At 47.1% G+C, this 14010-nt stretch overlaps 1 protein-coding gene across 1 annotated transcript in view; it reads left to right on the forward strand.

Annotated features, from left to right (window-relative positions):
- Positions 1–11538: 11538 nt before the first annotated feature.
- LOC147015229 (lysosomal proton-coupled steroid conjugate and bile acid symporter SLC46A3-like) overlaps positions 11539–14010 on the forward strand; it is a 69515-nt gene continuing 67043 nt past the window's right edge. Inside the window, exons 1-2 of the mRNA XM_085849787.1 lie at positions 11539–11763; positions 12291–12521. Coding sequence (XP_085705913.1) covers positions 12291–12521 — 231 coding nt within the window. The 5' untranslated portion in view covers positions 11539–11763. The remainder of the gene's footprint in view (positions 11764–12290; positions 12522–14010) is intronic.

The raw sequence follows: 14010 nt of genomic DNA on the forward strand, positions 1-14010 counted from the left end.
AAATAGAAGTGGACTTGGTACTGACCCCTGGTGCATTCCCACCTTCACCTCAAACTCACCACTGTTCCCATCCTTCGTCCTTACAGCTGTGCGCGCTCTCTCGTACATGGCCATCACTACTCTGATCAACCATTCCTCCACTCCTTACTTCCTCAATGCCCATTTCATTACTTCGCGTGGATCAACCTATCAAATGCTTTCTCCAGATCAACAAACCCAAAAAAACTTCTTCCTCTTCTCCATGTTCTTCTCTTGCAACTGCCTTACAATAAAAATCGCATCTGTCGTTCCTCTTCCTGGCATAAATCCAAACTACATTTCGTCAATATTTACCTTCTTCCTTTTCCTCATCTCCAACACCCTTTCCAATACCTTTATTCCATGCTCCAATAACTTTATTGTTCTATAGGAGCCACAGACGAGGGTACTCAGTTCCCACCTTACACTTGTACAACTTATGGGCAGGGTGCAGCCAAGAAGTACCCCATGGGGATCCTCATTCCATCTCGTTAAAACACTTACACTCAGTTCCCAATCCACTGGAATGCGTCCTCTTTCGCCACCAGATTACAGATCTCTGTCATTCTCTTCACACCCCAACTTCCCGCTGCCTTCAACATATCTCCCACAACTCCCGTCGGCCCTCCTGCTTTTCTACTCTTCATTGCTCATATCTTCCTCGACTTCCTTCTCAGTATCTTCTCTGCTGGTCCTAAAACTGGGTTGCTCTCAACGTTGGTATTCCATTCATTTTCTACATTCAACAGCCTTTCCATATATCTCTTCCATCTTCCTTTAATTCCATCTGAATCCACAACGATTTGTCCCACTTCATCCTTCAAGCAACTCACCCCCATCACATCACACCTTTCTCTTGCTGTCTGCTTTGGAATCCTGAATACCGCTCTCTTACCCTCCTCTGAATCCAAGCGTTCTCCAAACATTTTCCTATGGGCCTCCTGCGTCTTTGCTACTTCTTTCTTTGCAGCCTTCTTGGCTACCTTATAACTTTCATGCGCTGCCTCTTCTACCACCGTATCCTTTGCCTTTTGCCATTACTTGAACTTCTTCCCCTTCTCTTCAATCGTCTTTCCAACTTCATCACCCCGCCACCATGTTTCCGAGTGCCTCGGTGGTCCTTTTGTCCATCCACATACCTCCCGAACGGCTCCCAATGGACTATCTTTCATTGACATCCAACCACTTTCAAGCTCAACCACATCATCCTCTCTCACACTCAGCCTCTCTCTTAATGCCTCGTTCACTGGCACCTCTTTCAACCTCCACACCTTCATCCTCGGTTGGTACTTCACCCGCTGAATTCTCCTCGCACATTTCGCCCTTATATCGCAGACAACCAGGTAGTGCTGTGAAAGTCTCCTCCCCTAAAATCACCTTTGTGTCCCGGAGGTTCCCCTATCTCGCCTACACATCATCAGGTCGTCGGCCCACCTGATGTGTGTGTAATAAGCTTATTATCCGCTTTCTGGAATTGAGGAGAGCAAATCAGCAAACTCCAAGATCCTTTCACCTTCTCCATTTCTCACACCATATCCTTAACCCCCATGGATTCCTTCAAAACCGTCTGTATGCCTTCCCACATGTCCATTCAACTCTCCTCCTACCACAAGAACTTCCTCATCTTTCACATTCTCCATCAACTTCTTGATCGCACACCAGAACATGTTCTTCTCTTCATTGCTTCAACCGACCTGCGTGGCATATCCCAAAACGACGTTCACTAAGAGCTTTCCGATCACAATTCTCACCATCATCAACTTTTCACTCATTCGAGTCACTCACTACACTGTCTACAAACTCCTCAGAAAACATGACACCAACACCATACACACCTTCTGGGCACCCTTGCCACATAAACTTACACTTCTGTCCCTGCCTACCCTTCACCATTCTCACACCACTTCCCTTTCATCATGTCTCCTGCACACAACATAGTGTTGTGAATCTGGAAGCCGTGAGCACTCAACATACAGGTCCTATAGAACAGTTATATCACTAAGTATGTGTTTTTAGTTGGGTCCCTGTCCCTTGTTTAATGGGTGAATAAATGTACATGCGCTGTGAGTTACTTTGATAGTCAGGGTTTTCTTTTATTTTTAAATCCTCAAAACTACAACAACGTGAGCATCACCCTCACCTTCACCTCCCTCTGGCCGACACCATGGTGGGCGGAGTTCAAGGAGAAGCCTCGCGGCGGCCCGCGACCAATCACTGTGCTGCGAGTGAGGTGGCCGCCGCTCAACCAACCAGATCCCGCGACGGTGAGAAAGGCGGTCCGTGTGACGTCACCACGCTCCCCGGGCCAATCGACGGACTTGCCGCTCGTTTTGGCCGATGACAGGGCGACGAGCGATTCTGCGTGCCAAAACCGTCCAGTGAGGGAGGACGGGGAGAAGGGGAAGCGTTCCCTTCCCCCCAGGACATGGGGAATAAGGGTGCGGCGCGATTGGAGGGAGAGAGATCCTTCCTCCACAATAACCGCAAGTCGGTTGCGCGCCGTGTCTCTGTCGGTGAGGCCTAAGTCACATTTGCTCTACGGCTAGGATACGGCGGCCGTACCCCCCCTGAATTGACAGAAACGTATGGCGGCCGCAGAGTTTCTGAGGTGGCCTCAGGGTGGCCCTACGTCGTATGGCTATATTTTACAGGCCGTAGGGGTCGCCATGGAATTATAGCGTGGAGTTGTAACTTTTTTTCATTTCTAGATTTGCCATCGCAATTCGACAAGTTGAAACAAAAGAACTGGTATAAAAAAAAAAGAACCCACTCGTCACCGTCCGTCTGGCCGCACGTTCGCCTTAGGGCCCCCCTGCGGTCACCTTGCGGGCACCTTGAGGCTACCTTGCGTCTACCTTGAAAATTATATGGCTGCCGCAGGAATGCCCTAAGGTCACCGGGCGGCACCCCCACGTTTTCGGTCTCCACAATTTATAAATACCTCGTGCAGCTACCCGAAAAATAAAAACATATGTGACTGCTTCATTGTGTGACTGGAAATACTGCGGCCGCCCTATAATTGCTTGTGGCCGTAGATTTTGGAGACCCTACGGCCACCGTGCCAAATGTGACTTCGGCCTGAACATGGAGAGAGAAACTGGGGACACGAGTGGTGATCACGTTCGCCTGACACGAGTGGTTATCATGATCGCCTCACACGTGAAAGGTCTGAGTCCCGCCACCCCGCCAGCTCAACGTACCTGCACGAGGCGGACAGGTCTAAGGCAGGCTCTGGTCTTCAGCTCGCCTTTCACTCTGAACTGGAGGCCTCAATAAAGGCTCTGGCCACTGGTTCTTGGGTGTACATGTATGTGTTTGTGGCGCCAGTCTATTAAGTAAAATTGCATAAGTGCTTGTACATAAATTGCTATTCCTGCAGTATGCGGTTAACTCTGCCTTCTTGTGTACTCCCCTGACCCATTATAAATAAATACATTTGTTAAATCTATCAGTTCATTCCTGTGTTTCTTCCATTGGCTTAGCGTGACGCGTGTTGGCGAATTATAAAGGCTGTTGATGCTGCAAATGTACATTCGGACCGACGGAACTTCGGCAACCGTCCGCTCAGGTTGCGCACGGGTCAGGCACGCCAACGGCTCGACTCGTATGAGGGCCGTCGAGGGTGAATTTCCCCGGTAGTTTGGACGACGTGGGTATTTAGGTAAATTGAAATTGGCAATCGACCCTACCCCACGTGATCGACCTATTGGCGATCTTCGGTCCGATAAGGGACCCGTCGGCTCCGGAGTTGTCCGGGGTGACTACCTATAAATTCCGGGTGTTCGGTGGAGTCGACTCTGCAGCTCCATCCAGCGGTCGCGCTCGTCGCCGATACCCGGCCCGCAACAACATGTCCACTTTTCTTCCGACCAACGTTTCAACCACTTCTCCTGATGTCCCTGTAATTGTCCCTACATTCCATGTCCCGAACCTCAGAAACCTCCACGCGGAGCATCAGACGATTGGTCGTCATAAATGGAAAAATTTCCTCCTTTGCTTCAATTGGGTTCCCCACCTTGAGTTTTAACGAGAAGGAATGAGGATCCCCATGGGGTACTTCGGGCTGTACCTTGCCCATAAGTTGTATTCATCGTGGTTTCCTTTTGAGGCGATGTTTTTATGGCCAGATGCCCTTCCTGATGCCAACCCTATGAGTCGCCTCTTATGACACACAGGGATATGGTGTACCTATTCTCACCGGGACACACACCGGGAATATGTATATGTATGTATATATAAATATATATATATATATATATATATATATATATTCTATATATATATTACTTTAAACTCTCATTTTGTGTATGTATGTATGTATGTATGTATGTTCCTGAAATACAACCAAAACCGTACACGATAGCGCAAAAATTTTCAGGCCACCTTACTCACCATTCTCCTGTGGTGTGCAGTATCAAGTTTCGTTCAAATCGGGCAACGAAAAAATTATTAAAAAATCAATTCCCGATTCAGTCAAGTACTCTTCGGGAGAATTTGATCAATGCAAACAACCTCAGCGGTATAGTTCGCTGGAGCTATCATCTTTTTTGTTTTCTTCAAATGATTTATTTTAAAATCTCAAACATTTAGTGAAGACAAAGAACGATTTATTTTTAAGCATAAAATAAACCACCATTTTGATCTAATACTTCCGTGTTCATTAATCTATCTATAATTCCAGCAATCTGTGTGTCTGTGTCTGTGTCTGTGTCTGTGTCTGTGTCTGTGTCTGTGTCTGTGTCTGTGTCTGTGTCTCTGTCTCTGTCTCTGTCTCTGTCTCTGTCTCTGTCTCTGTCTCTGTCTCTGTCTCTGTCTCTGTCTCTGTCTCTGTCTCTGTCTCTGTCTCTGTCTCTGTCTCTGTCTCTGTCTCTGTCTCTGTCTCTGTCTCTGTCTCTGTCTCTGTCTCTGTCTCTGTCTCTGTCTCTGTCTCTGTCTCTGTCTCTGTCTCTGTCTCTGTCTCTGTCTCTGTCTCTGTCTCTGTCTCTGTCTCTGTCTCTGTCTCTGTCTCTGTCTCTGTCTCTCTCTGTCTCTGTCTCTGTCTCTCTCTCTGTGTGTGTGTGTGTGTGTGTGTGTGTGTGTGTGTCTGTCTGCGACCGCCGTTTCTCGACAACCGCCGGTCCGATCTGATTGAAACTTGCCAGGAATATTGCCGGGGACTCGCGGATGTGCCTTTTCAAGGTTTGATATTAATCGGTCGAGCGGTTCCCAAGTTACGGCCATTTTATTGCTTTTTTCAGTGTTGGAAAGGTGTATATATCGCAGCTGAAGTGTCGTTCCACCTTATCATGCCGTTTTTTCCCAAAGATATCTCAGAATAATGATAACAGCATATTAATAATAATAATAATAGCACAATAATTGGCAGTAATAAAAAGAATAACGTGATACAATGACCAATGTCTGTCAACCAATGATGACCAATAACGTCTGTCAACCAATGACAGGACACGGTGCTATGACGTCACGAATGACGTCACAATTAATGTGGTTTTTGTTGCATGATTGAGTCAATTCTTCTTAGTTTGGTATGATTTCACAATCGACGCTGGGGACCTGAGTATGTGCCTTTTCAAGGTTTGATATCGTTCTTCATCCGTTTCAGCTGTTTCCCAAGGTTTGAAAGCTGTTTTTTTCCCAAGGTTTGAATTAATTGTTCAAATTATTAATTAATCCCAAGGTTTGAATTTTCCCAAGGGAAACAGCTGTTTCCCAAGGGTTTGAAAGCTGTTTTTTTCCAAGGTTTTAATTAATTGTTGTGCTTGGTCGACATTTGTGAATACATTTCCAGAGAGAGGGGGGACAGAGGGAGGGAGAGAGAGGGGTAGGGAGAGAGAGGGGCATCACAATTCAAGAGAGGGGGCTTGAGGGGGGGTGAGAGTGGGGACGAGAGAGAGGGGCGAGAGAGAGGGGAGGGAGAGGGGGGTGAGAGAGAAAGGACGTCTCAATTGAAAAGAGGAGGTGGCGAGAGAGGGGGGTTGAGAGGAGGGGGGAGAGGAGGGGCGAGACGAGAGGGGGGGAGAGAGGGCGCGGGAAAGAGAGGAGGCGTCAATTCTTCTTCTTCGTTTGATATGACGTCACAATTGACGCTGGGGACCTGAGTATGTTTCCCAAGTTATGGCCATTTATGATACGGTTGGTCCAATCTAATTGAAACAATGCCCCAATCCAGTCGTCGTTTACGAGAGCGAAGGAACGAAGCTGCACATACTGACACGCACCTACGGACCCGCACGAGTAAATAAAATTGTGTTTGGAAGATTACGCACAACAATTTCTTTGACTTTCTTTTGTCCATTTTTTTTTTCTTCACATTGACGCGCAATATCAAGTTTCGTTCAAATCGGGCAACGACAAGAATTATTAAAAAATAAATTCCCGATTCAGTCAAGTACTCTTTGGGATTATTTGATCAATGCAAACAACCTCAGCGGTATAGTTCGCTGGCGCTATCTTTTTTTTTTTTTTAATGATTTTCTTTCAATCGCTGTCACAACAGGAACCCAACGGATTCACGGGTCGTCGTGTGTGTGTGTGTGTGTGTGTGTGTGTGTGTGTGTGTGTGTGTGTGTGTGTGTGTGTGTGTGTGTGTGTGTGTGTGTGTGTGTGTGTGTGTGTGTGTGTGTGTGTGTGTATAACGCACACGCACACGCACACGCACACACACACATCTCAAAAGCCTATGGATGGATTCAGACGAAACTTGGTGAACAGGTTGGGTGTTTGATGAGGAACAATCGATTAAATTATGGTCAACATCCAAATCCGCTTCCGGATATGATAATTATTTAATTTTTATGTGATTGTTCATCATTGAGATGTGGGGCCAAAGCGATATATAACACAATACCTCAAAAAGTTGTGGACGGATTTGGATGCAACTCGGTGAACATGTTGCATGTTTGACAAGAACCAATTGATTCGATTTTGGCGAAGATCTGAATCTGGATCCAGATCTGAGAATTTTTGCAGTGATTCTTCGCCATTGAGAGATTGGGCCAAACACATTCGATAGCATGATATCTCAAAACGTTGTGGATGAGTTTTGACAAAACTAGGTGGATAAGTTGGTTATGTGACAAGAACAAGCTTATTCAAATTTGGTTAAGGTATGGAATCAGATCTGACCTATCGGTGTAAACTGTAAACTGTTCAGGCTGGCGGACATATGCACTCAACTGAGTGCCTCTCTCTTTCCTCTCTCTCCAAACCCTCCCTGTCCTCTCCCACCCCTCCTCCTCTCTCTCCCACCCCTTTCCTCTCTTCTCCCCCTCGCTCTCCCACCCATCTCCCTCTGTTAAGGGGACTGCTAAAGAATGACGGTGTAGTTTTTAAATTTTAAACCACTTCCCCTTGGTGTAGCATGAACAAACCAGATTCTGAGTGAGCCGAGCGGAGGGGTGCAAAAGTCGCTGCATGTGCGAGCACACTTCCATGCAGGCAGGCCTTTCCCAGTTATATAGCATGGGTTTTAACTACGCCCACCTGGTTTTATATCGAACCGGTAGTTAAAAAAATAAAATGTTGCTGTTTGGGTGCCTTTGATTGCCCTACCCTTCCCTTCCCCTCCCGCCGCCTTTCCTTCCCCTTGCACCACCTTCCCTTCCCCTTGCGCCCCTTTCCCTTCCCCTTGCGCCCCTTTCCCTTCCCCTCGTGCCGTCTTTCCTTCCCCTCGTGCCGTCTTTCCTTCGTGCCGTGTGTTTTTAGTGAATACAGAGGATGAAGAAGAGGGAAAGGGAGATAAATTAGTGGCTTATTGTCAGGTCAGGTCAGATTTGATCTGAGTCTTGCTACAGGTACCATGCAAACCTGTATTAACCTGTTTCATGGTTGGGTTGATGGCGACTAAACAGTCTCCCCCGCCAGGTTTCCTGGTGAGGATAATGTATGGATATGGGTATCCAGCAGGATTAAAAACAAAACTGGTGAAAGGGCGGAGGACCTCCTTGTGAGCCAACGGCCATCCATATCTGGTGCCCAACTTTGTCTGCGGACGTCCTGCTGCAGTTGGGTCACTTTTTTTCTTTTTTTTTTAGGAGCTCGGTCGCAGTATTTGCACTCGGCCGGAGTGGTGCTGAGGTGTTATCCAATCGGACGGCAGTCTCCTTGGGTTAATCTGAGGTGGTCCCTTCGAGTGGGTGCCGGGAATGTCCTATCCCAGAGAGAGAATGACCACCTGTCTTTGTTATCGTCCGAGCTCAAGCATTTGAACATTGGTATTGCAGCACTCTCTGAGGTTGGGAGATGGGATAGTGGCGAGATCATGGTGAGTAGTTACACCTACTATTTGTCTGATCGCTCTGATGGTTACCATGCCCAAGGAGTTGCTATAGCTGTGTCCAATAAGCTGACTCCAATGATAAATGAGGTTACACCGGTCAATGAGCGAATTATGAGACTAAGGATTCGTCACAACTTGGGTGTCATTTCCCTGTTCTCTGTATATGTTCTGACTGAGACGAGTGATCTCACCGTGAAGGACGCATTCTATGCCGCGCTGGAATCTGTGGTTTATCAGTGCCCCAGGCGAGATATCCTTCGAGTCTTGGAGGATTTCAGTGCATTGACCAGCCTTGGCTGGATGTTGGCAAGCTCAGGGATGAGAAGGAAGCTGAGGAGCTTGCGAACAGGCTGAATTGGGATTTGGGAGGGGGGGGGTTGGTCTGGGTGTTTTCGGGAATCCTGAAGAGTTGAGTAGAGTCTTCAAGACTACGATTCTTCTTGTTGCCGGTGGATTTCTTTGTAAACCACCATCAGGCGAAGAAGAATTTTATCCCTCTAACACTGGATACCAATGACCAGAGCCACAGAGCCAGGCTTAAAAGCAGAGGTGAGCTGTTCAGGGAGATGAGGTGCAAAACTATCTGTGCCAAGGGCGGATAAGGATGCCTACGTGCGAGGAATCTGTGAAGGAATAGCGCATCACCTGTGGTAAAGTGATTCCAATCCTGTTTACAGGGGAACTTGTGCATTGCATTCCTCCAAGCCCATCCCTCGGTGTACTGCAGTTAGAGCAGAGGGTGGTGGGCTCTTGACAGAGGTGTCTGAAATGAAGGCACTCTTGGCGGGTAACTTTGAGTGGCTGTACCAGGCGGATCCACCAGCCATTGAGTTGGATGTCAGGGGTGTAACCATCCCTATTGCTGACCCTCCAATCAACTGTGAACCATCTTTGTTTGTGGAAACGCAGGCTATGGTGAACCAGTTGAAAGGATATAAAGCCCCTGGGAATTGTGGCATCCATGCTGAACTTCTCAAGGCTGTGGGAATTCTGTACTCGTGTCATTACATGCAGTTCTGTGCTTTGCCAAGAACACAGGCATCATCCCAACTGAATGGAAGAGGGGCTTTGTTGTCCCTCTCTGGAAAGGGAAGGGTGATCGCCAAGACTGCAACAACTACCGAGGGGTGACGCTGTTCTGTACCGGGCAAGATCTTTGCTCGGATAATTCTTGATAGGGTTCGCCACCATCTGCTTGAGCACCCGCGTCCAGAGCTGTCAGGCTTTACACCAAAGAGGTTAACGATTGACCGTATCCTTGCTCTTCGTGTCATCACCGAACGCAGACGAGAGTTTCGGCAGGGACTGCTTGCAGCCTATGTTGATCTCTGTAAAGCGTTTGACTCGGTGAATCGGGATGCCCTCTGGATGATTCTTAGTCTTCGTGGGGAGCCACCAAAACTGATGAATCTGATGTCTGAAATATACTCTGCTACTAAGAGTGCTGTGAGATGTGATGATGTGATGAGATGTGAGATGTATAGATATGTATGGTATGGGACAACATTTAAACTTTAAGTATTGCCCCGTACCATACATATCTCTGACTAATTTCCATTTGTTACTGAATTTTGTCAGGGGGTGTATACTGCCCCCCACACTTTTCAGTGCTTGTATGGACTGGATTCAGGAGAGGATGTCAGAGAGATCAACTTTCAGTGCATTGTTTGGGAATGTCAATGTCTCTGACCTTGACTTCGCAGATGATTCTGTCATTTTTATGGAGACTGGATATCCTTTTGGGGGCCCTCGAGGTGCTGAATGAGGAGTCAGAGCCGCTGGGATTACGGGTTTCCTGGGTCAAAAGTACAATCCAGGCTTTCATTGACATCTTCGATGCTGCTATCCTGTCTAAACCTGTTTGTGGTGAGGATGTTGAGGTCACGGAGTGTGGCACTGTTGGTACCATTGCAGGAGGATGAAAGTCTTTAAGTCCATGGTGTTGCTCTACGGATGTGAGACTTGGACTCTGACCATGGATCTGAGATGGAGACTTCACTACTTCGGAACCAGGTCTCGTCAGAGAATCCTTGGCTCTCGCTGGTTTAATGAGCAGTTGCTGAGAGAGACTCAGATGAGATTTGTTACCTGTATAGTCTGTGAGCATCAGCTGTGGCTGTATGGTCACGTGACTCATTTTCCTGATGCTGCTTTCCAGATTGTTTCATTGAGGGAGTTTCGTGAGTGGAGGGGGCTAATGGGCTGACCACGTGCGTCGTGGTTGCAGCAGGTTGATTGTCATCTCAAGGAGATGGGCCAGGAATCTGCCTGGGGGATGGCCAGACGGAGGCCCCTGGAGAACTGGCGGAAAGTGGACGCAGCGATGCGCTGCTCCGGCGCATGCCGCCGTACCTGACCTGAATTCTGATGAAACTTGCCCACAACTTTCATCACCTATGATGTACAAAAGTTTATTCATCTGAGGAAGTCTACCAGGAGGGGAGGGGAGGGGGGGTGAGGGTTCCTCCGAAGATAGGTATTTGCTTTTGTTCTCCGAAATAACACATTTTTGATGAAACTTGACCACAGCCTTCATCACCCGTGATGTACCAAAGTTTGTTCACAGCATTAAAAAAAATCCATGGGTATTTACTTTCTTCTTCAAATATTTTGTGGGTTATCTATGCCCACCAGTGGTTCCCCTGGTTTTCTCATCCAGCCACTCCCAAGCAGGTGAGTGCCAGGGGGTGTTGCCATGACTTTTATCGCTTCTTCTTGAACTCGTGACTGTTTACATTCACTCAAATTTCACAGCTTATGAGACACCAGTCAGACTGGAGGAAGTCATGAACCTTTGGACCTTTAGCAGTGAGTACAAGTCGATAACTCCATCTTCTATAAAACCAATCAATTAAATAATCCACTCGAGGTCGACTAATGTTGAAGGATGCTTGGGAAAGGGAAAGGGAAAGGGAAAGGGAAAGGGAAAGAAAGAGAGAGAGATGGAGAGCCGTCGTGGGAATGAAAAACAAAACGTGTTTAATCAAACAACTTGACTTCTCACTGACTCGTGTTGATCCCCTTTAGCCAATGGAGTGCAACCGTGCCTCGGTAATGATGCAACCAACACACGCAATTGTCGATCCAATCTTGGTGGAGTTTGCGTTCTCCGTTTCCATTCGTGGGAACTAATTAAGGTGAATAATAATAATAATAATAATAATAATAATAATGACAAATGTGTCCAAGAGCCGCGTTCTAAAGGTTTTGTCTTCAGCAGAAGAAGAACAACAACGCGAAGCTCTCTTAGAGCCAGTGTTCGCAACACGATGAGGCTAATAAAAACAACCACCAGGCAATGGCCCACCTGTGAAACGTGTGACAACCTGAAGCTCGTGATGTCACCACATGGTTTGAAATTGTGCCAAGAGGAAGTCCCATGTGGAAGAATATAAATATAACTTGTACGGACGGATTCCTGCGCGAAACATTGTTCTGTGAATCTGCTGTGAACGTTTCGCGTACAGGTACGGAGGTTTATTTACTACGTTTACACATTTCTTTGTACCGGTGAACGTGCACATCAAATGGTCGGACGATGGCAGTGCTGGATTAACCATTAGGCAGACTAGGCATGTGCCTTAGGGCCAGCCAAAATTTTGGGCCAAAAATTATTTTCATGTTAGATATTTGTCTTTTTTTGTATTAAATATTTTGTTCTAGAATCAGTTCATCTTTTGTCTGGGGTCCATTTCCATGAGTCTGAAATCTAATTTAAATTTTCAGGCCATTCTCTAAAATTTCAAAATGTGCCTTAGGGCCAGCCGAGGCTTAATCCGGCACTGGACGACGGGTGTATTTTATCGACTCTTCATCATCGTCATTTGTCGAGTTTCATCCCTTCAAAAAAACTAAATAATGTACAGTTTAAACCAATTAGTACATGCAGTTTTTAACGAATAAATGGAGGGAATTTGTTGTTGCGGTTCCTGTAGTCACTGAGTGGAAACGTGTTGTTCGGGTGTTTCCATTTTATTAACTTTTTTTGATGCAGATGAACATCCTTCAACCCCCGGCGATGGAGTCGTGTGGCCTCAGACGCATTCGCCTGGTCGAGCCGCTCATGGCGATGTTCTTGTTTGCTGGGAGTTTACCGGGTCCGCTCATGAGCCCGTACATCTACCGCCGGCTGTGCGAGGACATGGCCGGCCAAATGGGGTTTCCATTTCCTGCCAACAAGCATCCCAACAACACCTGTTACTTCAACGGTACAACGCATGACGAGGTAGAGACACCTGGTGAAACCTGTGTTCTGCAAACATCTCTATACACTTAAGTTACCTGTCGAGCCTTATGTAAATTTTAAGTATTGCCCCGTACTATACATATCTATACAAGGTGGATCAGAGTAATGTGTGAACACTTTAAAGTGCTCTGTTTTGTAGATCTATATGCCGTGATTAATTTTGATGAAAGCTATACATAACAATAGCGACATCAAGTTGAAAAGTGATATTACAATTAAAATATATCATTAATAAATTTCTCAAACTGAAAAAAAAAATTATGAAAAAATAATCTTGGAACTATTTAAGCCCAATGGTCAACGATTGACCGTATCCTTGCTCTTCGGGTCCTCACCGAACGTAGACGAGAGTTTCGGCAGGGGCTGCTTGCAGCTGATGTTGATCTCTGTAAAGCGTTTGATTCAGTGAATCGGGATGCCTTCTGGAGGATTCTTGGTCTTCGTGGGGTGCCACTAATACTGATCGATCTGATTTCTGAACTCTACTCTGGTGCTGAGAGTGCTGTGAGATGTGGTGGTACCATCTCTGACTTATTTCCAGTTGCTACTGGAGTTCGTCAGGGGTGCGTACTGGCCCCCACAATTTTCAGCACTTGCATGGACTGGATTCTGGGGAGGATGTCGGAGAGATCAAGCTGCGGTGCATCGTTTGTTAATGTCAAGATCTCTGACCTTGATTTCACAAATGATGCAGTCATCTTTGCAGAGACTCTAGATATCCTTTTGGGGGCCCTCGAGGTGCTGAATGAGGAGTAGGAGCCTCTGGGATTACGGTTTCCTGGGTCAAAACTCATATCCAGGCTTTCAATGACATCTTGGATGCTGTTGTCCTGTCTGTTCCTGTTTGTGGTGAGGATGTTAAGGTCATGGAGAGATTCACCTACCTTGGCAGTGATATTCATGTCTCTGCTTGCAGTGAGCCAGAGGTCAACAGATGTCTGGGTCGGGCCTTGGGAGTCATGGATTCACTGGATCATGGGGTGTGGCGCAGCCGGTACCTGTGCGGGAGGACGAAAGTCCGAGTCTTCAGGTCCTTGGTGCTTCCAGTCTTGCTCTATGGATACGAGACTTGGACTCTGACCAGGGATCTGAGACGGAGACTTAATTCATTTGGTACCAGGTCTATTCAGAGAATCCTTGGCTATGACTGGTCGGACTGTGTTCAGCGAGCGGTTGCTGAGAGAGTCTCAAGTGAGATTTGTTACCTGCATTGTCCGTGAGCGTCAGCTGCAGCTGTTTGGACATGTCACTCGTTTTCCTGATGCTGATCCTGCTCACCAGATTCTCTCAGCGAGGGAGCCTCGTGAGTGGAGGAGGCCAATGGGCTGACCACGTGCCTCATGGTTGCAGCAGGTTGATCAGAATCTCAAGGAGATGGGGATGGTCCAGGCATCTGCCTGAGGATGGCCAGACGGAGGCCCCTGGAGTACCGGTGGAAAGTGGACGCAGCGACGCGCTGCTCCAGCGC

The sequence above is a fragment of the Eptatretus burgeri genome, chromosome 12 (genome assembly GCF_056783735.1).
Source record: "Eptatretus burgeri isolate ZD-2024b chromosome 12, Ebu_testis_v1, whole genome shotgun sequence".
Classification (NCBI taxonomy): domain Eukaryota; kingdom Metazoa; phylum Chordata; class Myxini; order Myxiniformes; family Myxinidae; genus Eptatretus; species Eptatretus burgeri.